The following is a 24,532-nucleotide window of genomic DNA, read 5'->3' on the forward strand; positions in this document are numbered from 1 at the left end:
AGCGTCTATAAATACAAAATATCATCTAATTTCGTAAAAAAAATTAGTTGTCAATTCAATAATTCATCAAATTATGTAAAAATGCTTACGTTCATCAATTTTCAACAAAAAATCCATCGAGGATTTTATAATATATTTGTTAATTTTGTATGTCGACATTTCGAATAACGAGCGTAAACACGTTGGTATTGAGTGATTTTCTATCATTCATTTACGACAAGCTTTGCCCAAAAACAGTTGAATCTGATTCTGATAGCAGTTCAGTCAGTTCGGAAATATGTCTCCAAAAAGTTGAAAATATGCTAATTCGATATTAACGAGTTGGGCTATTTAAAAGTGAACTGATTTACGATAAATTGGCGATTATTCAATTGACACTCTATCCGGTTTCTCCCTTTCTTCTTTTGACTGGTTCGTAAAAAGAATATCTCACCTATAGAGCTATAGCGTGGATCATAAACTGATGAGTTGGCATCGTGGTAAAATATTGGATAGCGAACTCGAAGGACTGGAGTTCAAATCTCGGACGAGGAAAATTTTTTTCCGTTTTACTAAAATTACTTAAAATCCTTCATTCTTCTTTTTGTGGGTAAATCGAATCGTTGGAATCTTGTCATTTTAAATATAGCCTCCATTATTGTAGCTACAGTAGGGTAAAATTCGTTTAAACGCATGCTATTTTTGTTAGTTTATGCTTCATGCGATCTAAAACATGTCAACTAAATTGTATGCTATTAGTCATTTGGTGATATGAATAAGAACCTAGCAATCGCTTTTGCTAAGCAAATCGAGCAGTCGAGCAGTCGCTTGAAGCAAATGCTTTGATTGGTATGAATAAAGTTTTTATTTGACAGTTGTTTTCTTGGACACCAGCTTTTACTTTTAGAACAAGATAGTTGGCATGAATAAAACACAAATATGAAGCAATTACTTGGCAGATAGCCTAGTATTTGCTTTATTTCTTAAGCATGCTCTGTAGTAGACTTTTGAAATAAAAATTTGAGTCCATAAACAAGGAATTATATTAAAAATGATTCTTCATTTATTGTTATAGTATATTTTGTTGTTGGATGTAAAATTAAAACAATGGGTGGTATGAAAAAAACTTAGTAATTGCTTTTGCTAAACTGAATCGAGCAGTCGAGCAGTCGCTTAAAGCAATTGCTTCGGTTGTTATGAATAAAGTTTTTTTGACAGCTGTTTTCTCAGTCAGGAGCTTTTACTTTTAGAACAAGCTAGTTTGGTATGAATAAAGCTCAAATCTGAAGCAATTGCTCGACAAATCCCATAGCAATTGCTTTATTTTCTAAGCATGCTCGGTAGCAGACTTTTCCAATGAAAAATTCTTTAATAACGTCATGAACTTATCAAATTAGCAATATTTCACTTCAAAACAATTCAAAAAGGTATTTTCAACATGGATAAAGAAAAGTCGAAGTGATAACTCCACTTTTTTCATCTTCCTGTCGTTGTATAAAATCATTCGTCTAAGATGACAATAAACAAATCAATTAGTAAATATTTCAAATTAAAAAAAATCCGGCTATAGTGGAAGAAGTCCCAATTGGCTCAAAATAAGAAATAAATTGTAATAATTTAAAACATTATACAGATCTCTCATTTTTATATAATTTTTTATAATCCTAAGATTTAAAAAAAAATCTAAATTAAAATGCGCGCCTATTGCCTATTTTTTTTATACATCGGATTATCCCGATCCAAATACATGTGGGAGAGCTTATGATAAATATTAAAGTTAGGCCATTTTTGGTTTGACAATATTCGAATATCTTTCTTTAAACATCAACATACGAGCCCGCATTAACAAAAAATTCCGGTCGTTCTTACACCCACCACCCGCACCGTCGACTTCAAGGCTACTTTAGCCGTACTTTTCAATTTTCTGATCGTCTTCTTTCATTTTACTTTAGAAAACTTTAGATTCTGCTGGTTGGATAGCTCTTTTTTTCGAAGCAAAAGCTATGTTCTAAGACTTTAGTACACATCCGCTAAGCAAATGTTTATTCATACCAAACTAGGCAAATGCTTTGGACTTTTGCTTTGATTGATTTCGAGCTAAGTAAAAGCTACCGAAGCAATTGCTAAACCTTATTCATACCACTAAATCAGTTTGTTTTTTAAGAGAAAAAACTATTTTTCATTACATGAAATATAATTTTAATTTGTTATCACATAAATATTCTCTGCTGGAGAAATAGAACCTGATAAACTTTTTTTATCATTTTAATTATTGAAGTCTATATTTTATACATTTTGCAGCTGATTATAAGTTTATGTAAATTTCGATTATGTAGACATTCATGGAAGATCCCCATGGGCGATGGGCGCGCTCGCAGTCCCGGTATACGATTTCTCGTGTGTTAAACAGAGAGAGAAATAGCCTTCACTCCGATTAGCTGTCATTCTTATGGAAATCTGTGTAAGAGTAAAGAGCAGGCTTTATTCTTTTTAGCAGGCCCAATCCCAATAGCCTTGTTTATGTTTTTGCTACAACTGATCATCAGGGCTTAGCTATGGAAAAAAATGTTGGATTGCTGCGATGATTTTTAATAGTTGAAAGATTTAGAGTAGTTTTTATGCTAGTTTCTGTACATTTTTTTTTCTTCGGTTTCGTGCCTGTGTGCTAATAGTTAAAGCGTAATCATGAATCGCATGATTTTCTTTCCCCTTCCCTTAACTGCTGATTTTGAAGATTTGGATTATCGCGAGAGTAAAGTGTACCATCCAAGACGTACTGGCCACGATAAGAACTTCAAAAGCTTGTACCGGTTCTCACGTAGAAACGTTAATTTTTTGGCAAATACTTTTTTGAACGAATACAATGAAAAGCGAGGTGGTGCGCTGGATAATATACATAAAATGAAATGTTTACTTCGTTATTTAGGAGATCCCGGATTCCAGGTAATTGAATAATATAATTAATTAATTAATAATGATTTCATAATTTTTAAGGTTGGCGTTGGTGAGGATTTAGGCATTCACCAATCTACTGTTTGCAAAACTATTTGGAGTGTTGCTAAGAAAGTAGCATCTAAGGCTTCCGATTGGATTAAATTTCCTCAGAATTATGAAGATTTCGAACAAGAAAAGAAAATTTGGCATCAAAAGTACAAATTTCCATCCGCAATAGGAGCTATTGACTGCACGCACGTTGCCATAAAAAGACCACACATTTTTCACGAAGAATATGTGAACAGAAAAGGTGTTACAACTTTTAACGTACAAGCAACGTGCAACGGAGCTGAATTGTTCACCAGCGTTGATTGCCGGTGGGTTGGCTCAGTTCACGATGCGAGGATTTGGCGCAATTCGGGAATTCGAAACCTTGTTGCAGAAAATCTTTCAGGTGCAATTCTCCTAGGGGACGAAGCTTATCCTTTAACACCATGGCTAATGACACCCTTCAAAAAAGCAGAAACAGTTAGACAAAAAGCATATAATAAGTTGCACTCGCAGGAACGTGTGATTATTGAAAGACTTTTCGGGCAGGTTAAACAAAGGTTTCCAATCCTTCAATCAAAAATACGTTTATCCACGGATAAGATACCTACTGTGATAATAGCATGCTTCGTCTTACACAACGTAGCAAAATTTCTGAACGATGATGACTTCGCTGAGGATCTTGATAATATTCCTGATATTTTAACTAACACGGGACAAGACACTGAAAATTTAAATATTATAGAGCGGGGTAAACGTCGACGAGACGTTATATCATCCTATTTAAGCTAACCCTTACATAGATTATACACTAACCTCTACCAATTAATTCATCAATGTAATCTTATATTTTAAAATGAAAGCGTTTTCTTTGTAAAACCATCACGTATAAACGGTCGGTCTGAACGAAGGCATTCGAGGGTTTCAATCAACTTTAAATGGGATACAAGCCATACAATTTTGTTGCGATGTTCTTAAAAATCGATTCGCGAGCACGAAGAAGATAAGGACGTGTATATGAAATAAAACATTGATTTCGATATATTTATTCAAAGGTAAAACGAAGTTTACCGGGTCAGCTAGTGTTATATACCTATATAAAAATGAATGTTTGTTGTCTGTTTCCTATAGACTCGGAAGTTACGACACCGATCAATGCGAAATTTTGTTTGTAAGAGTGACGACGACGACAGTTGGGTTGAGATTTTTATCCCACGATTTAGAGTGGCCCATGTTACTCCACCGGGTCAGCTGGTGCGCCATAAAAAAGTTCTGCCAGAACATTTTAAATGCCAACTATATCGAGCGAGAGTATAGGAAATTTGTTAATTGTTCCGTTTTTTCGATGAATATACAAATTCAAGTAATTGGAGGTTGTATGAATTTATTTCGGAAAGAAAAATTTATCTATTTTATAAATCGTTTTTTTTTTTCAATAACAAAAGTTTTAAATCTTTAATTTCTTGCTTTGTTTTGAGCAACTCCATCTCCTTTTGATGCTTCTCCGTTTGCTGTGCTATAGCCAATTCGTGGGACTGCCTGATAAGTAGGTCTTGGGTTCCTATTAGATTAAGCTGCTCTTGAAGCACAATCTGTTGCAGCTCCGCTATTTCAGATTTTTGTGTTGTTCTCTGTAATTAAAAAAACTAGTCGACCAACTAGTCGAAAAAGAAGAATACAGTTAATATGAAAAATAGAATAAACAAACATATTTTACATGATCTTTCAGCTATTGACGGGTTCTCCTCTCCTCCCATAAGCTCAAACATCGTTTTTTCGGCTCCGGTTAGCACAATTGGCAGGTTTCCAGTTTGTTTCAAATCTGTTTTTTGTTTAACTTTGCCTTTCATGTTTGCTATTTTTTTGGAAACCTGTTTATCAGTCATCTCTTGACCATAGCGGACAAGCAACTCCAGTCTGAACCGTTCCATGTCACGGATCTTCCTCGCCTTCATAGCAGGTGATTGGGATTTTTCCAGCAATGAAGGTGCCAACTCTTTTAAAAGATCGACAAAACGCTGATCAAATTCGGTTTGCTTTTTCATTTCGCGCTTTCGGGACGGTCCTGCTGATGCTGCAATTTCCTCTCCGGATGCTGAAAATAATGAAACATGTTTCATTCACTGCATGCATTCATTTTACATAAAAAACGGTCAACGAAAAAACAAACAAATTTACCATACAAAATAACCGAAAAACCTACCTGAATCGTGGACACTTCCTTCTGACACGGCGATAAGAGGCGATTCGACGGCGTCATCTACGATTTCTCTAGTAAAATCCATTTCGTACGGAAACCTTTGAGTTAAACCTTAACGAACGCGGTAGAGGTAATTTCCAAACAAAATTAAATTTCAAAATACCGCCAAAGGCTACTAAGCAAAAGCTATGTTCTAAAGTTTTAGTACATCTTCGCTAGCAAATTTTTATTCATATCAAACTAGGCAAATGCTTTCGACTTTTGCTTTGCTCGATTTTGAGCTCAGCAAAAGCTACCGTAGCAATTGCTAAAACTTATTCATATCACCTATTGGGTGTGCAACTTACAACTGTAATGACTCAATTTGAAAATTGAGTGTATTTTGAATACGATACAAAAGATATTGTGATGGAAAATTCGTTTAAACGCACACCATAAAAAGTATGCATTTCGCTTACCTGCGACATCGAAACTTTTGCGTTCTGTCATTTTGGTCTTGTAGTAGTGTAAGTGCGCTTTGTTCTGCTTTCTGCTTAGTCGATCCTGACATTTTTGCGGTGTGATTTTTTAAATGGCGAAAGGTAGATACTTGAGTGAATCGTAGCAAAAGATTCCTCTTGAAATGAAGAAAACCGGTATGAGCAATTGTGAAATAGCAAGGAGAATAAACAGATCCGAAACAGTGATTCGAAATTTGTTGAAGGAAGGTGAAAAATACGGTGTAACTACAGAAGAAAACCAAGGGAAATACCAAAATCAGAAACCGAATTCTGGAGCTGGCTCGAAATGGAAGGTACAATGCAAACAAAATAAAAAGGAACTTGGACTCCCAATTACCAACAAGCGAATTGCGCAGATACTACGAGGTTCTGGACACTTGAAGTACACAATAAAGGCCAAGAAACTGAATTTGTCTCAAGCTCATATTAAGGCGTGATTGAATTTCGCCAAAAAGTACATGACTTGGAGAAATGAATGGAATAATGTGGTGTTTTCGGTAAACAGAAATTCAATCTAGACGGGCCTGATTGTTGTTCATACTACTGGCATGATTTGAGAAAGAAACCCAAGGTTAAGCTTAGTCGAAGATTTTGAAGGCGGGACGCTTATGGTTTGAGGTGCTTTTTCACGTCACGGAAAAACCCCTATTGCTACCTTTTCCACCAAGATGAATTCAGAAAAGTACGTGGAACTCCTGGAAGACGTTCTGGTTCCATTTGCTGAGGATTTTATGCCGGAAGACTTCATTTTTCAACAGGATAATGCAACCATCCATGTCAGCAACACAAGTATGCGATGGTTTTTGGAGCGAGGCATTACGGTTTCGGATTGGCCTGGTCGCAGCCCAGACCTAAACCCGATAGAAAACCTTTGGGGCATCCTAGCTCGGCTTGTGTTCAAAGGTGGAAAGCAGTCATGATCTGTTAAGGAATTAGAGGCTGCTTTGAGAGAATGCTGGCGATCAATTCCTGGAAAACGCTAGAAAATCTCGTCAATTCAATGCAGAACAGAATTTTCCGAGCTATTCGCCAGAACGGAAAGCAAACCAAATATTGACCACTTTTTACTGTTGTAAATTTTTACTTAATTTTTGATTCAATACATAAAAGCTTAAAGCGTTTAAAAGAATTTTTCTCATAAAAATCTATTTTTGTCTCTATTTTTGTCCCAGCTTATAACTTTTTTTCCTAATAGAATACGAAGTTACGGTCTTCAACAAAGTTGTTCAGCGGAAAATTTCCTTGAGAAAATTTATAAATTTTCACAAAAACCACCATCTGGCTCGGTTCTACAGACGAAAAAAAATGATGTTGATTTTTCAATAAAAATTATTCAATTTTCTCATACAAACCTAAAAGTTCAAATTTACTCATGTAAACGTTACTTAAAAATTTTGCAAAAAATCATGGATGAGTTTTGGAACCATACGAAGCTTTTTAGACCCCAGGGTTTGAGAAATTCCAAAATGACCCAAAATCGACTCATTCTACTGTATATGCTATTTTGGTAAGTTTAATACAATCTTTTCATCTGGTATATTTGATTGATTAATACTGCTGTTCCTGCGATATACCTTCTTGAATGTTTGCTGGGCTCCCATTTTTGGATTCGGTGGAGTTTTAAAGTATTAAAGAAACCATTCCCGGTCTTGAAAACGGCTACACACTAAGTTTCATGTTGATTGGTTCAGCAGTTTCCGAAAATTGTTCAAATTTTGTTATCTTTTTTATTGATTTTCTACGGGAGCTTCCACTCCTTTAAGTCGGAGCGATTTGAAAGTATTTTAGAAACCATCTCCGACACCAAAAATTCTTATATATCAAATTTCAAATTGATCGACTCAGTAGTTATCGAGTTTCGAGTACTACGAGTTTCGAGTCGCAAAAACATATCGACATGACCTTGATGCATTAAAAGAAATTCAGTAATCGATAAGAATTTACCGTGCTTTAAAAAATAATTTAAAATATTATTTGAAAATCACAACATTTATGTCATCAACCAACGAATTGACTTCAGGTACACGGAATAATCACAAAGTTAGCAAAAACCGGATGCAACGTCCTCAGAAATTTTCATAAAAGTATTTAAAGTTGGCTGACTAATGACAATTCCTTTTTCTAACAAGAGTTTACCATCAGATGCTCGAGAAAAAAAATACAAAAAATGCTTTCACTTAGACTTAACAGGAAATGCATGAGCTATTTACGTAGAAAAGAAGGAATTACTACAAGACACACGTAAAAATGATGTGATGCACCAAAACACTAGTTTACGTGAAAAATACCGTAAAATTAATTTCTAAATTATTTTGGGTGTAGTGTTTTTGTCTGCTTTAAAAAGTATTTACTTTTGTTCCCATCTTGTTAGAAGCGTTTGCTACCTGCATATGTGAGTGAAGTTTTTCTACCATTGCTGTTTGTTTTTCGATGCATTGCGATTTATTGCCATTATCTTTTTCATAACTCTTAAAGGAGATGTTGGCCCACTTTGGTGTCTTCAGATGGAAGTTGCATCATAAATTGGGCTTTACAATGGTATTTTTAACAGAATTATTCAGTTATGCCGACGACACTTTTAGACACCATTTGAAGCTCATTTACAATTTTTCATGGTTATAAGATCATTACTTAAAATTACTTTAAATATTTTATAGCTGATAAAATTGCAATGCGTTTTAATGTACAATTTTATGATTTCCGTTGAAAAATATCAGAGTTATGAAGCTTTCAGATATGGTTTTATGTTATTTGCAAAAAAAAATCTAACCGAATCTAACTCGATAAATAAAAATGCATATGTGCAAATACATGTGTTTTCATGTCACAGAAATTAACCAAATTTTCAATTTTGGGAAAGCTATGAAGACCATCGGCACAAATTGTCAAATCATAAAAAAATCCCCTTCTGGCAAAAGTTTGCAAAACGGAAGTTGTAAATGATGAATATTTTAAAATAGAACATATTCAGATTTATTATTCGTTTTTTGATTGAAATTTTTTGGTTTTATAGATTCTTTGTTGTTTTTCACTTGTATACTAAGTTATCTAACGGTTTTTTTTCTAATATTCACTGTATCAATCAATTTTTAGAGAAAAACTGTTTAAGTCTAAGCAATATATCAAGCTAGAACTATCATTTTCTTTGCTCAATCTGTTCCTTTTTTCCAATTTAGATCATGTAGGGGAGATAGGGCATAATAAGCACCCTTCTTTTATACAAAAGTACGTATTTTCTTTTAAAAAAAAATCATGAGGATTTGTTTCGCACTACATATAGTAAAAAATTAACACCAAAAAAGAAATATCCTTTTCATCTTTACAGAAATATTAAAAAATAACCAGCTAGGTTCTCAAGTGACGAAAATATTATAATTTTTGAGCACCACTAAATAAGCTTTTATGACCTTTAAATCATCTTGATCTTAAATGTACGCACTGCAACATGATTTACACATTGTTTCTCAATTTTCACCATCATAAAACTTTTGATTTTTCACTAAAACGCGTTTTTACTTAACCTTCCCATGCCGTTCGGGTCAATATGACCCGAAGCGCACATTTAAAATCTCTTCATCATTATTCCAATATACTGAAGAACTAGGAATTTTGACAGACCAAGTATGTTCTATGAAAATAATGATCAAATTAACGTCAAAAAATTGAAATTTGAGTTTTGAAAATCGGTTCATTGGGAAATGAAATACAGCTAAGCAAAGCAAAAATTGGATAACGTTTTTTTGAAGTTAGATTTTTTTCTACCGGAAGATCTGAGATAGCGGTCAAAACTTTCATTGGACCCCAACATATCTATACACTGTCGGATAGATGGATTCTTGACGATTTCAAACATCAATGAAACACTTAAATACAGAAAAGCTGTTAAAAGTTATGAGCATTTTAAAAATAAAATTTATTTTTCGGACTTTTTACTTTCTGAACCAGTTTCTGATAACTTGGTAATACATATCGACTTTATTTTAACATTTTGAGTAATAAGAACAAATTACCTACACAATGAATATAATATCATCAAAATCGGTTAACATTTACAGCCAGGAGAACGAAATCAAACCACAACTCAAATTTCCCTGAAACGGATATTTTGCGAACGGCATGGGAAGGTTAAATTTGTTGACTCGGGGTGAACAGAGCACTACCAATCAGGGCACGATGAGCGTTTTCTGCCGTAGAATCTAGCAGCGAATTGCACCGTTCAGTGCAAAATGCATCAATCATGATTGGTAAATGAAAAAAAAATCGCCTCGACCAGGAATCGAACTCGAGTCTATTGATTACCTCTCCGACACCTTACCAATAGGCCAAATTAGATGGTCAGATGAAACAAGTCAAGCTGTAAAAAAACGCTCATCATGCCCCAATTAATTGTGCTTATTCTGCTCCGGGGGGGTTCTCATTATGCCCCTACAATGACTGGTTTTAAGCTTTCGGCAAAAAAATTTAAGCTGCATTTTTAAACGTTTTTATCTACTTTTTCAAGTTTCATCCAATAGACAATAGACTATTTGAGTGTCTGATCAGGAAACAATGATGTCATTCACAAATTAAAGCTGTTTTTTATTGTTAAATAAGCGTTTTCCTTAAGGTGGCCATTATGCACTTATCTCCCCTAAATTTTTAGTAATTTGGCACTTTCTATTGGCTTCGGGAATTCCCGGGATTTTTTAGCATTAAGCGGTAATGCCAGGCAGAGATGCCATTCTCTACCGAGAAAAACAGAGAACGGAGAAAAAAACACCCCCGTGCGATAGTTGCAAATCACCCGGGTGAGATTTTTCGATCCTCTCCACACATTATTCGCACCCCGGTTTCGAAAGCCACACACACCTAAGTTCAATAGCTCCGGCGTGCGACGATTTGTCACTGTATAGAGCACCCCGGTGAAAACACAGAACCGACTAGTTGAAGCCACCAAAAAGCAAAGACAAAAACAAACACGACGGTGTGCATAATAATAGCATCAACAAACGATGAATGTTTCGGGCGAGTGGTTCAGCTTCGTATGTGTTGGTAAACGCAACAAGCCAAGCCAGCTGCCGTCGCTGTCGCTCTCCTTGGTGAAAACATTTTTTCACTGTAGTGTGTGTTAGCTCTGTCGTGTTGATTTACAGATTCTCTACAGAGGTTCGTCTAAAAATCTCTGCGGTGCGTTTCAGAGAATCTCTACCGAGAATCGAAAACCGAGCACATCGGTGATTCTCTTTAGAGAAATTGCAAGCCTGATGCCAGGTAGGACACTCTATATGTGACCCCTAAATTATCATTATTATTTCTTTATTTCATTCATTGTTTTATTATGTGGTAGGGTTTTTTCTCGTATTTCCTTTATAACTAATCGTTCCTAATTTGTTATTAATTTTAAATGCCGTTTTATCGTTTTACGATATTCGGCCCAGACCAGAGTGGTAGGTCGCTCTTCGACTAGTAGTGACTTCGATGAGTCTTTTTCGAGTCTAACGATGATGCTCCAATGTGCTGTAATCAATTCAAACACAACAATAACGGACGGCGGAGCACGGCGACTATTTTTGATATTATCCAACATCGATATTGTTTCTTCGTTGTTTTATATGGCTCCTTTCCATTGGCTTTGGGTTTGGTTTGGGTTATTCAACATGCGGAGTCCGACCAATGTTATCTGTTTGTGTATCTCTTTGAGGTTGCTTCAATGTCGGCTGTGCTTTTTTCCGGCCACGAAATCGCGCCGTTGCATCCGCGTCCAGCTGATAACGACGGTGAGCTTGTGATAAGATTTAAAATCAATAAAACAAGTGCAGCGGGTCATTGTGTCTCTAGGTGTATACTCCTTTCGTTATCTCTCATTTGTGCGTGTGCTTTGATGAAGTATATGTATCTTACACAATGCTAAGAACAATTAATAAATTGAATATTATTTATCGAGTATTGTTAAAAGAATCAGAATTTGTCCGTACAGTCCAGAAGATTTTGTAAATAAATCGTTCCAAACATTACGGTTGCCGTTTATGCTACCCTGTCCATTATTCGCATGCGAGTTAAGTCTAATGTGGATTAACTGTATAGCTAAGACCAAATTTGAGCAAAACAACCATAAGTAGGACCTATTAGAATTTATGACAGGAATGTCTATTTGGTGCGGTATAGTTGAATTTGAACAATTTTGATTCTAGCGAAATGAAAGAATGGATGAATGATCCAGACAACTCGTCACTGATTGCGCGTGAATTTCGCGACCGGCTAATCATCCAATCTAATGCTCTTGACTTTGTATTCTTTATTTCCTTACAGATTCTCGCGCAGCGGTAGTTAGGAAAACATCGGCCAAAATTTCACCATCACAATCACTGGCAGCGAAAAAAATACCTGATAACCAGTATAAACAGTCGCCCCAGCACCACAGCGCTTGTATTGTCCCAGTTGGTCTCAGCAACGGTTAACGTCGTGCCGGTTTAGTGGTCTAATATCTCTAATATCATGTCAGCGAAGGCAATACGCGAAGCAACCGGAAAGGACATCATCAACCGACACTTGCCGGGAAGTGATCATGGAGCGGCCCAGTGTCGGTTTGCCGCCGTCAACGAAACCACCAAGTGGGCCCAGCTGGTGGCCGAAAATCCCTGGTTGGAGACCACCGTAAGTGATTCTTGTTTCTTTTTTTTTTTTTCGCGCAGCACGAGAGGGGATCAGGTTATGTCATAACTTTTGTTATCTCAAACGACACGGTGGGCTTATCAGTGCGCCGATTGTTTTGGTGTATTTTTTCGTTTGTTCGGAATGAGCTTGTTGCTGACTAATAGATTGCTGTTTTTTATTTCTTGCGTATTGATGCAGTTCTGAAGCCTTGTCTAATTTTATTATGCACCAATCGTATGATAACTGATAAATGCCTTCTGGATGGCAACAGCTTCTCAGTTTAAGTTTGCCTTTGTTCGCAATCTGCAGATTTGAACTTGACAAATGTAACTTTTTGAAAAATAACAGTTGACAGAAACCAGTAGAAATCAATTTCACGATTGAATGAAGCTTGAACAGACAACAGAATGCATTCTGACAAATTACGATATCAGAATATGACTCCATTGAAAGTTTGGCGGCTTGTAACTTTATTCGGGTGCATCAAAATTCTAAAAAAATCTTCGGGGACCCTCAATAAATTCTTGAAATCTTTAATTTTGCATCATTATTTTTTTATGGAAGCACCCTGAAAGCCCAGGAAAAAAAACTTCCTAATCAGACCTGTATAGATATAGAATATAGAAATCGTTGCGCCCAATAATTGATAATACTTATCCCCTATCCACTTGCAGCCTCTTGTTGTCAAGCCGGATCAGCTCATCAAACGGCGCGGCAAACTAGGACTGATTGCCGTCAACAAAAACTTCACCCAGGTTAAACAATGGGTTGACGAGCGGATGAACAAAAACCAGAAGGTTGGCAACGCCACCGGAAAGCTGCGAACCTTTATCATCGAACCGTTCATACCACACAAAGATGTAAGTAGAAAGCTGTGGACGTCCGGATCAATATTTATAATCTCTCTAATCATCCTTATTCTGTGTTTTTTTTTCAGAATGAGGAAGCGTACGTTTGCATATATTCGCATCGTAACGCGGATACTATTCTGTTCTACCATCAAGGCGGGGTAGACATTGGAGATGTCGACTCAAAAGCCCTGAAACTAGACGTACCTGTTGGACAAGATGTCACCCAAGCGGACATCGAAAAGGTTTTACTGAAGGAGGTGTCGGCTGCCAAGAAAAAGTATAGTCCTCTAAATTCGATTCCAAAATTATTTTATTACAATCTGCTTTCTTTTTACAGGAGAATCGCTAGCTTCGTATACAATTTGTACAAACTATACGTCGAACTGTACTTCACCTATCTAGAAATCAACCCACTAGTGGTTACGGACAGTTCAATCTACATTCTGGATTTGGCAGCGAAAGTGGACGCAACTGCAGATTTCATTTGCCGTCCAAAGTGGGGAGAAATCGATTATCCACCGCCATTCGGACGTGATGCCTATCCGGAGGAAGCCTACATTGCGGACTTGGACGCCAAGAGCGGTGCGTCGCTTAAGTTGACCATTCTGAACCGCAACGGGCGAATATGGACGATGGTGGCCGGAGGAGGAGCCAGTGTTATCTACTCCGATACTATCTGTGATTTGGGTGGTGCCACAGAGCTGGCCAACTATGGCGAGTATAGTGGAGCTCCGTCCGAGCAACAAACCTACGAGTACGCAAAGACCATCCTGAGCTTGATGACCACTAGTCCTAAGCATCCACAGGGCAAGGTCCTCATCACAGGAGGTGGTATTGCTAATTTCACCAACGTAGCAGCAACCTTCAGCGGTATCATAACTGCTCTGCGGGAATTCCAGCAACGGTTGATTGAGCACAACATTTCGATCTTTGTTCGGCGTGCTGGTCCTAACTACCAGGAAGGTTTGCGGAAGATGCGCGAAATCGGAAGTACTCTTGGTAAGTTTCTTAACATGTTTGAATGTTTTTTTAATGGTTCTTTCTTGCTACAACCACGTCCCATTCCTCCTTAGGAATCCCGCTTTACGTATTCGGTCCGGAAACCCACATGACCGCGATTTGCGGAATGGCCCTTGGAAAGAAGGCCATCCCAAAGAGCTGTAATGTCCACTTCGCAACTGCTAACTTCCTGTTGCCAGGCGGTCAACAAGCTGCTGATGCCGTCAAGAAGTCTTCGACTGGCTCTGGCGATGCGGTCAACGGTAAGTCCTGATCTGAAGTTTATCTCAAGTCATCCGGTAGAGTTATTGTAGTAACACCAAAACACCAACACTAACACTAATACTATTATCTTACTACTCTTCAACTAAAACTTAACACTACATACATACATGAACAAGATACTCAAACTTAAACGCACCTAAACACTTAACAACATCCACATAAGACACTCCGGCGTACCGTAGGGAAATCGTTTAACATTGAAGAATAAGTTTTTCCGGCAGTTTCGACCCCAGTGCAAGTGACATCTACGGTAGCCCGCCTTAGTGTGGCAAGATTGCTCTCGAAATTATTCTACTCCAGTAATTCTAGCTGTGATGCAGGTATAATGAGATGTTTTCTGTTTGATTTTTTTTTTTGTGCATATCTGAGTTTTGATATTTACCGGAATTCTGTACATTTGCTACATTGAAAGCACGCTCCTTTACTACGACACTTCCGGTGGATGGTTTTAATTGGGTTTATACCTGTATTTTCTGGCTGTGTTACTGGATGTTGAATAATTTTTTGAACATCAAACCTGTTTCCATACTATAACTTTGTGTAGATTTTGATGGAAAACTGTGATTAACAATTGTTTTTTATTGTGTGACATTTTCCTACATTGTTTGCATTACCATGTCATGAATTTGGCCAACCCGTGAGACTTCTAGTTGATTCTCGGGTGATGGCCCACTTGGCAGTTTTGATTTTTTTCCTGACAAGTTTCAGTTTGGCAAAGTTTCACAGGTTGACAAATCTTCCCGCTCTTGGGGAATGAATGTGATTTTGTACTTAACATGTGATCTTGCGACCTTCTAAACATCGCTTTAGATTACAGAAGATTGCAAACCGTTCAATCACCTTCACATTATCGACTTCCCAATCTTGTCTAAAGCTTATGGATTGTTCACACGCTACTCGAGTGTAAATTTCTCACCATGTCTATCGACATCAGCATCCATATAAGTAGTCATATTTGCCGCTGATAGTGTTCGTGATATAATGCTGGTTGTTTCATCAAGACTTTTCAGTTTGGGGACAATCAACCTCAAAGACGACCAACTCTACAAAGTTGTTTTTGACATTTCTCACGCACGCTTGTTGAGCGTGTACACACGCAGCGAAAAAGTTTTTTAAGACCAAGAAATTTTCCTTTGTTCAGTGGCCAAACAAAGGGAAATTATTTTGATTCTGGGACAATTAAAAAATCCTTTGTTTCTAATCTGTTTTCCTTTATTTCAAAGATTTTTTCACCTTTGAAATTAAAACAAATTGTTTGATTCAAAGTATTATCTTAATTCAAAGAATAAATCCTTTATTTCAAAAGTTTTTCTTTAGAATCAAACTCATAATACATTGTGTCAAATAACAAAGAGTTTATTTCTATAGAATATTTTTTTGAATCAAAATCAATCTTTTTTTGGTCCCAACACCAAGATTTCTCTGAGTGCAGATGAGACGGGACAATTAACCTCAAAAACTCTCGGTACAAAAACGGGCAGCCGTTCGACACACATGGTCGGTTGATTGTCCTGAAACTGAAAAGTGTTGGTGAAACAACCAGCATTATATCACGAACACTATCAGCGGCAAATAGGACTACTTATATGGATGCTGATGTCGATAAAGCCATGGTGAGAAATTTACACTCGAGTATCGTGTGAACAATCCATAAGCTTTCACAAGATTGTGAAGTCGATAATGTGAAGGTGATTGAACGGTTTGCAATCTTTTGTAATTTAACAAATAGGGCTATAAGGATTACATTCTTAAAACTGATCTTGGAAAAAAAAAGAGTTAACAATGGTTAAGGAGTTTGGTGAAATAACTTAGATTAATTAAATCAATTCTTGATCTAACCGATTGTCATGCGTATGATTTTTGAGATTTAACTGTATGGTATTGTTAGATGAGATGCGTGTTTGTTAACCAATATACGGCGTGTTCGTAAACTGGTTTGTTTGGGTGATGCATCGAATTTTTTGGTAGATGTCAAATCACCTTCCAATGCTTTTTCATACATTTTGTTCAATTTACGAACGCCAGCATCGATAGAAAAAATCACTTCGATAGAAAAAATCAATTTACGAACACGCCGATAATCCTTTCTATCAGCGCGTGAGTGTAAAATTCAATATTTTACATAGGGCTCTAAATCTTCCTTTTCCTCGTTTCAATACAATTAATCCATTTCCTTTAATCCTACTAATGTACCAACAACACTGCACATCCTTTTTTCTTTCTTTTAATTGGCACGAAATTATATCCCTTTGACTGATTGGAAATTTATTCAAAATTATTATCATTTTCTTTTTTCATTGATTCCCCCTTGGATTGGCTACAAAAATTCCAAACGCTATTACCCGCAAATACATATACACAACCTATCATTTGTCCACCTTTGTGATCAATCCGTATCACACCGCCAAAACCCGTTCCTGAAATCCTGATCCTGAATGTTTGGTGTGCGGATGTATGCGTGCGTGGGTTGTCGGCCAAAAACTCGTGATCAACACTGTCACATCGTTCATAAACACAACAACAATACATGATCTGAACATCGGTCAACGACGAACAACACCTTACATGAAGCAGGAGCCTCATCTTCATCATCACCGACCACCACACCGGCCCAGCCTGATTCGGCCAACACCGTCGGAACTCCTGTTATTGACAATGGCAACCTAATCGGTAGCAGTAGCAGTTCATTACTTTTGTTTTCGCTTCAGCCACAGGCAACTGTTGGCAATGGTATCTGTAGCTGTAACGGTAGTGATTTCGGTGGTGTCAGTATTAGTAACGGTGTTATTAGTAGCGCTAACAATAGAAATAGTAGTAACGGTAGTTCGAATAGTCATAACAAAAACATAGTCGCTTCCACTAACAACAGCTACACCAATAGCAATGGTAGTAATGAACCTTGTCACTATTCTCTTTTCTTCAAAATAATTCATGGGTGCTTCTTCCTATTTAGGCGGAACAGCCGTTCGATACGCTCAGGCAACCATCGGAAGTGGAGAGTACAAGCGCATGTTTAGCAACCGCACAAAGGCTCTGGTTTGGGGTATGCAAACGCGTGCCGTACAGTCGATGTTGGATTTTGATTTCATTTGCCGGTAAGTGGAAGCCTTTGCCCAAACCCTAAACATTGCTTACGAATATTAAACAAATTTAATCCAATGATATAGCCGAGATGAGCCTTCTGTCGTGGCCATGGTGTACCCGTTCACTGGATATCATAAGCAAAAGTTCTACTGGGGCCACAAGGAGGTGCTAATTCCAGTTTACTCAAAAATGTCCGATGCCATTACCAAGCATAGCGAAGCTGACGTTTTGGTTAATTTTGCATCGCTTCGGTCTGCCTACGATAGTTCGATGGAAGTACTAGATTATCCGCAGATTCGCACTATTGCGATCATTGCCGAAGGCATTCCGGAAAATCTCACCCGCAAGCTGAACCAGGCCGCGCGGGCTAAGAATGTTTCCATCATTGGTCCCGCAACAGTCGGCGGTGTCAAGCCCGGTTGCTTCAAGATTGGTAATACCGGCGGTATGTTGGATAACATTTTGCACTCGAAGCTGTATCGACCGGGGAGTGTGGCGTACGTTTCTCGTTCCGGAGGTATGAGTAACGAGTTGAATAATATCATTGCCCTAACGACTGATGGTGTGTTCGAGGGCGTTGCTATTGGTGGTGATCGTTACCCGGGAACTACCTTCATGGATCACATTTTGCGTTACCAGGCTGATCCAGATGCCAAGATGATTGTATTGCTTGGTGAGGTTGGTGGAGTTGAAGAATATGAAGTGTGTGAGGCATTGAAAGATGGTCGTATTACCAAACCCTTGGTGGCTTGGTGTATCGGAACTTGCGCCGGAATGTTTACATCAGAGGTACAGTTTGGACACGCAGGTTCGTGTGCTAACTCAGATCGTGAAACTGCTACTGCCAAGAATAAGGCACTGGCTGCTGCTGGAGCTCATGTCCCAGACTCTTTTGACAGTCTAGGAGAATTGGTGGGACAAGTGTACACCAAACTCGTTTCCAGTGGAATCATTGTCCCTGCAGAAGAGGTTCCACCTCCCACCGTTCCAATGGATTATTCGTGGGCTCGCGAATTAGGATTGATCCGCAAACCAGCGTCCTTCATGACATCGATCTGTGATGAACGAGGACAAGAACTGCTATACGCTGGAATGCCCATCAGTGATGTTCTACAGAAAAATGTCGGTATCGGGGGCGTTGTATCACTACTCTGGTTCCAACGTTGCCTGCCTCCGTACGTGTGCAAATTCTTCGAGATGTGTCTAATGGTCACGGCCGATCACGGTCCAGCCGTTTCCGGTGCTCATAACACGATTGTTTGTGCACGCGCTGGCAAAGATTTGGTTTCATCGGTCGTTAGCGGTCTACTTACCATTGTAGGTTGAGCAATATTTTGGAAATATTAATTTACTAACCGAGAGCTATTTCAGGGTGATAGATTTGGTGGCGCCTTGGACGGAGCTGCCAAACAATTTTCCGAAGCTTATGACTCCAACCTGCACCCAATGGAATTCGTCAATTCCATGAGAAAGAAGGTTAGTTCAACGTAATTTTGAACAAAATTGGCTACAGAGCTTTTATTTCTTTTGATATCAGAAAAGCTTATCGAACAATACTAAAAACACACTCACTGTTATAAAAAATATTTCTTCATAATTTTTAGGGTCAGCTAATCATGGGCATTGGTCACCGTGTGAAATCCATTAACAATCCGGATATTCGAGTGAAGATCATCAAAGAATTTGTCATGGAAAACTTCCCAGCTAAGCCGCTGCTCGAGTACGCCCTAGAGGTGGAAAAGATCACCACCAGCAAGAAGCCTAATCTAATTTTGAATGTGGATGGTGTCATTGCAACATCGTTCGTCGATATGCTTCGAAACTGTGGTTCGTTTACGAGGTGAGGATAGATTTTTGCTTATTCCCGAGATCAGTAGCTAAGATTTGTTTTTGTAATTACAGTGAAGAAGCTCAAGAGTACATTAACATCGGTGCAATCAACTCGTTGTTTGTTCTGGGTCGCAGCATCGGATTCATTGGGCATTTCATGGACCAAAAGCGTCTGAAGCAGGGTCTGTATCGTCACCCATGGGATGATATCTCGTACGTGTTACCGGAGCAGTACAATTAAGGTCACTGATCGATAACCAAACGACCCAGGGCTCAACCTGACCAGACACAATCGCGCAAATGCATTAAGAAAAAGAGATATCTGTTGAACCTTTCGAGACGCTAAATACGTTGTTCAAATTTGATCCGATTCCCACATAGCACTGGGAACCCTTGATTAACAGAATCTCTAATAATTTTTAGCTGTTAGACCTTGAGAGAAGATACAAACTTCTCAAGCTATAAACAAATACGAAAAGGTACATCCGATTCATTCCATTTGTTAAAACGCCTCTGCACGAGTAATTTTTCCAATACGCTCCTGACACCCCGTTAAGAAATGATTAAGAGCATTAACTCATGTTTAAAACTTGATAAGTAATGCATTTAAAAAACCGCTATGAGAGAATCTAAAATCTGACCGTTTCCTCGGCTACCGAAAGTGGAACCTCAATCAAATTGTATCTCCACGGTCACCGGTAGTTTTCTGCCACCAACCTGAACATTGATCCGTCAAAATATGACGATTGCGGATTTCATAGAAACCTGTTAACGAAAATCGTCATACAAAAAAAAAAATGAGCATGCAAATAAGATGACAAAAAAATAACAATGATAATGAAACTTATTTAATGCGAAATCAACTTTAAATTATTTTCTCCTTACACCGTAAGATTGTCGTTATTATTTAGGATGAACAGCGGAAAGGCGACTTTTCAAGCACTGTGTTGGCGTTCTATATATTGTGGTTTATTGGCAAGTAAGCAAAAGAGAAATAATCTAAATTAGGAAAATTAACGGAAAGGAGACCATTGATAGAACGACCGATTATTGAAACATTAATAGCAGGGAATTCAGTGTGAGAGGTTTTCCAATATATATATATGATGTATTTTTTTTCTCATACAACAACCCTTTCTAAATATTAAGTTATAATTGATTTTCTTTTTGTTTGTTCGATTTATGTGGTTTTTTCGCTCTCATAAATATCGTTCATGATTTGAACATGTTGATTTCAGTTGTGTCTCATATAGGTAACATCATTTTAGTAACCCTGGAACTATTGTATACAAAACATTCATTAAGATTTGGCAGAATTCGTCTTCAGATATAATTTGTGTTGTAAGTCAATCATTATTTTTTACAGTTTTATTGTAATAAACTGATGAATGCTTCTTTAGTTATTGTTTGATTTTATTTAAAACTTGTTTCGAAATTTTTCATTCTGAGCAATGCTACCACTCACTAAACATTCTATAAAAGGAAGTTTAAATTGTTAGTAGGAGGAATTGTCTGTTTTCGGTAAATGCACAATGGCAACATGCTGAATATTTTATCAAATACTAACCATGCACTCAAAACATGTTGAAAACAGATTAATCTCTTACACATAGACGCATGGATGTTGAAAATTCGCACAACTATTGAAGAACTGCACCAGCTAGATAAGCTATATGAGGGCTCTCAACGTAAAACAAAAAATATCATAGAAAGTGCACTGAAAATATTACTAAAAATAGCTCACACAGCGATTATCTGCACAACCCCGCAACCACACCTCTATGTGTAAAACGAATGCCTTCGGAAATTATTGAAAAAGTGAAAAGTTCTTTTGGAGAAAGTGAACCAGGGAAGTTTACATACATTCTTTGAACAAAACAGAGACCTATGCTTTAATTAAAACCTAGTAAGCTATTACCATAAGTTGTTTTACTTCCCTGGTGAGATATCATTAGTATTCAAATATAGATTCAGCAAAAATACATTTCAGGTTGCAGTTTTCAGACGCAGAGTCTTCACGGAAGTAGGTAGGCAGTCAGTGATCAAATCACATTTTAACAAAGAGTGGAATCAACATGCAGCACGCAGCCAAATTGAAGACCATGTCGCAACTGAAAAATCTAGCACGTGCTCACATACTGGTTAGCTGGGACTCAAACGCACAGAATTCAAAGCGTTTGTTTATGAAAAAATATCGCGGTTATTGAATTTTATGCGTTGGATCATTTCTCGATGAAAAAAGATTGTGAGTTATATATCTTTCTAATGATTTCAGTTTTTTTTTTACCGAGAATGCATATACTGTTTTCTGTTTGTTTCTTTTCATATAAACGTCGGCATAGGTGTGTTTTTCGATATAAGTCTTCTATTACGGGTTCGTTGGTGGCTTCTTATGCTTTCGATACACTCAGAAATAAGAATAATTTAAAATAAGGTACACCGGGGTAAGTGTGGACGCGGGGTAAGTGTGGACGATGGCTATAAAAACAATACTGTGCACTATTTTTTCAAACTTTTGATGCAGAATGTTCCATTTACTTGTAATCTATCCAATAACTGTGAAAAAGATACGATTCAGACAATAACGGTTGTTTACAGCGACTTTTTCGGAATTTTCTATTTTCAACTACGATGTCGAGTTGATGTGCATCTTTTTCAATTGCAATTTTCTCCTAAACTAGCTGGCTCTCGATGAAAAACTCTACATTGAAACAATCCTTACATTCCAAACAACCAGTTAGGAAAAGAAACGGCAGTTAAAAATTAAGAAAAAAGAGTTTATTTACAAAAAACTAAAATTTTGTCTCCAACCCCTACCAGGGGTAAGTGTGGACGGCTTTAAAAAGACTTGATGTTTACACATTTTTTCAATTTTCTGTCCTTCATCCTTTATGAGTTGTATTATTTAGCTATATTAAGCATTCGGATCATGAAAATTTGAGTAAAGTACTTATTTGTTCTGTGTTTTTGATGAAATCGGATCTCGTGTGTTGTAACATAAATTACACACTATAATTATAGTATCATGAACTTTTTTCAAAATTTTGGACGGTTCAAGCAATAAAGTAACGTATTCAACCAAGAAAACACAAATTTTTTGAAAATTTCCTGAGAAATCAAAGGGAAAATCTACCGTCCACACTTACCCCATAAAGCGGGGTAAGTGAGGACACCAGCCGTCCATAACGATTTGCGTGATAACTTTTTTCGCTTTGCTTCTATCGAGCTCATCTCTTCAGCTTTTGTAAAAAACATGTTCTGCATCACATTGATCGTCAATTTATCAAAATTGCTCCACTGCTGATTTTTTAATGATTTTTTAAAGTTGAACTATACGAAAACCCGTCCACACTTACCCCGGTGTACCTTAATTAATTTTCAAGTATTTGGTTGTTTCTCTGATGATAATAAACTGGAATCATTAAAAAATAATAACACAAAATCATTTCTTGTCGAGAAATGGTCAATTGAATAAAATTTAATAATCGCGAGACATTTTCTTTCTAAAACAAACGCTTTGTCTTTTGTGCGTTTGAGTCCCAGCTAAGACCAGTATGTGAGCACGTGCTAGATTTTTCAGTTGCGACATGGTCTTCAACTTGGCTGCATGCTGCATGTTGACTCCACTCTTTGTTAAAATATATATTAAAATCGAGTATGAAGAGGACGAAAGCAATATCAGTAGTAAGTATAATAAAAAAGAACAGCTGCTGTTCTATTTTGTTGATGCATGATGTATGTTGACCAAAAACGCAAACGAAAATTAAGTGATTTTCGTTTGCTTGTTTTGTTTTAGTTCAGCTTCAGAGTATATTCATAATAGTTATGGGTACCACATCGAGCGTGAAACTAGCCCACACCGAGCATGATAACGTAGTTGTTATGAGATTTTTCATATATGAAATATTATTATTATTAATATTATTTATTATTAATATTATTTTTTTTATTATTATTTTTCATGTATTTCCACGCTTTATCGTGCCCACTTACAGAGTTATTTCTCTGGGTGTAATTACTGGGATATTTCTCGCCGAGAAATATCTCGGTTATTAAATTTTATGCATTGGGACTATTCGGAAGTGACATCTGGTGGTTGGGGAAAAAAGTTTAGCCGGAGCTTATAACAAACGCTTAAAGCAGAACTAGCCAAAAAAAATCAAACGGAAATCATTTAATTTTCGTACAAGGTCTATGGTCAATGTGCATTATTGACCATAGCATGCAAAACAGGCATATTTTTCCTGTTTATCATGACTTGCTGCTGATTCCATGCTTATAAAATATTATTTAAAAGCGTTTCCACAAAGGATGGAACCAACATGCAGTCAAGTTGAAGACCATGTAGCAACTGACAAATCTAGCACGTACTCACAAACTGGTTAGCAGAGACTCAAACGACAAAAGACAAAGCGTTTGTTTTGGAAAAAAATATCTCGCGGTTATTAAATTTTATGCATTAGATCGTTTCTTGGCTAGAAATGATCGTGAGCATTATTTTTTAGTGATTTCAGTTTATTATCGTCAGAGAAATAACCGAATACCTGAAAACTAATAATTTTTATATTATTTTCATTTCTGAGTGTACAATATGCTTGGAAATAGTATAACAATTTCCACGAAAACTTAGATATTTCCGTGGTAAATTTGCAACTTATGCAGAAACGCAAACCAAACCGCATTTTTTAGGAAGCTCATAAATCTGGGAAGTCGAATTTATGAATTTAAGGACAGTGGCGTACAAGTTAGTGGTATTAAAAATAATTTTTATAGAAAAACTGAAGAATTCAGTACAATGCTCGCTATTTTTCATATCACTACGTTTAACGAATGAACTAAATATTAAAAGCCTCTAGCCTCGGTTATTTCTCTAGTGATAATAAACTGAAATTATAAAGAAATAACTCACAATAATTTCTTGCCGAGAAATAATCCAAAGCATTTTCAGTTGCGGCATACGTTCTTCATTTTGGCTGCATGATGATTCCACTCTTTGTTAAAGTGTGATTTGATCATGCATATCAAGGATTGAACCAATATTTATTAGCTTGAGTGTGCCTGCATGTATGCTATGGTCAACCATGAATATTGACCACAGAATTTAAACGGAAATCAAAATATTATCGTTATAGTTTTTAATTTGCAAATATAGTTCTGCTCAAAGCGTTTGCCTCATTGCCTGTATACAG

General features: G+C 37.1%; 2 protein-coding genes across 4 annotated transcripts in view; both read left to right on the forward strand.

Moving 5' to 3' along the window:
* Window positions 1-21,260, forward strand: part of LOC129750122 (ATP-citrate synthase) — a 64,974-nt gene extending 43,714 nt beyond the window's left edge. For 2 of the 3 annotated variants that reach the window (XM_055745348.1, XM_055745349.1), the window contains 11 exons: window positions 11,950-12,294; window positions 12,969-13,154; window positions 13,232-13,422; window positions 13,483-14,144; window positions 14,219-14,407; window positions 17,004-17,099; window positions 17,383-17,524; window positions 17,597-18,830; window positions 18,885-18,989; window positions 19,118-19,353; window positions 19,416-21,260. In XM_055745348.1, the coding sequence (XP_055601323.1) occupies window positions 12,136-12,294; window positions 12,969-13,154; window positions 13,232-13,422; window positions 13,483-14,144; window positions 14,219-14,407; window positions 17,004-17,099; window positions 17,383-17,524; window positions 17,597-18,830; window positions 18,885-18,989; window positions 19,118-19,353; window positions 19,416-19,584 (3,369 nt within the window). In that variant the 5' untranslated portion in view covers window positions 11,950-12,135 and the 3' untranslated portion in view covers window positions 19,585-21,260. The remainder of the gene's footprint in view (window positions 1-11,949; window positions 12,295-12,968; window positions 13,155-13,231; window positions 13,423-13,482; window positions 14,145-14,218; window positions 14,408-17,003; window positions 17,100-17,382; window positions 17,525-17,596; window positions 18,831-18,884; window positions 18,990-19,117; window positions 19,354-19,415) is intronic. The other variant, XM_055745350.1, reaches the window with a different exon arrangement.
* Window positions 2,480-4,214, forward strand: LOC129750123 (putative nuclease HARBI1). The gene is made up of 2 exons (XM_055745351.1): window positions 2,480-2,922; window positions 2,974-4,214. The coding sequence occupies exons 1-2, from the start codon at window positions 2,665-2,667 to the stop codon at window positions 3,751-3,753; spliced, it is 1,038 nt and encodes a 345-aa protein (XP_055601326.1). The 5' UTR covers window positions 2,480-2,664; the 3' UTR covers window positions 3,754-4,214.
* Window positions 21,261-24,532: the final 3,272 nt, after the last annotated feature.

The sequence above is a fragment of the Uranotaenia lowii genome, chromosome 2, assembly GCF_029784155.1.
Source record: "Uranotaenia lowii strain MFRU-FL chromosome 2, ASM2978415v1, whole genome shotgun sequence".
Classification (NCBI taxonomy): Eukaryota; Metazoa; Arthropoda; class Insecta; order Diptera; family Culicidae; genus Uranotaenia; species Uranotaenia lowii.

Bases quoted from the DNA above. Each gene is read 5' to 3' on its own strand.
- LOC129750123 (XM_055745351.1), top strand. From the start codon at position 2,665: ATGAATCGCATGATTTTCTTTCCCCTTCCCTTAACTGCTGATTTTGAA. The intron at 2,923-2,973 runs GTAATTGAATAA...ATAATTTTTAAG, and splicing joins TAGGAGATCCCGGATTCCAG to GTTGGCGTTGGTGAGGATTT.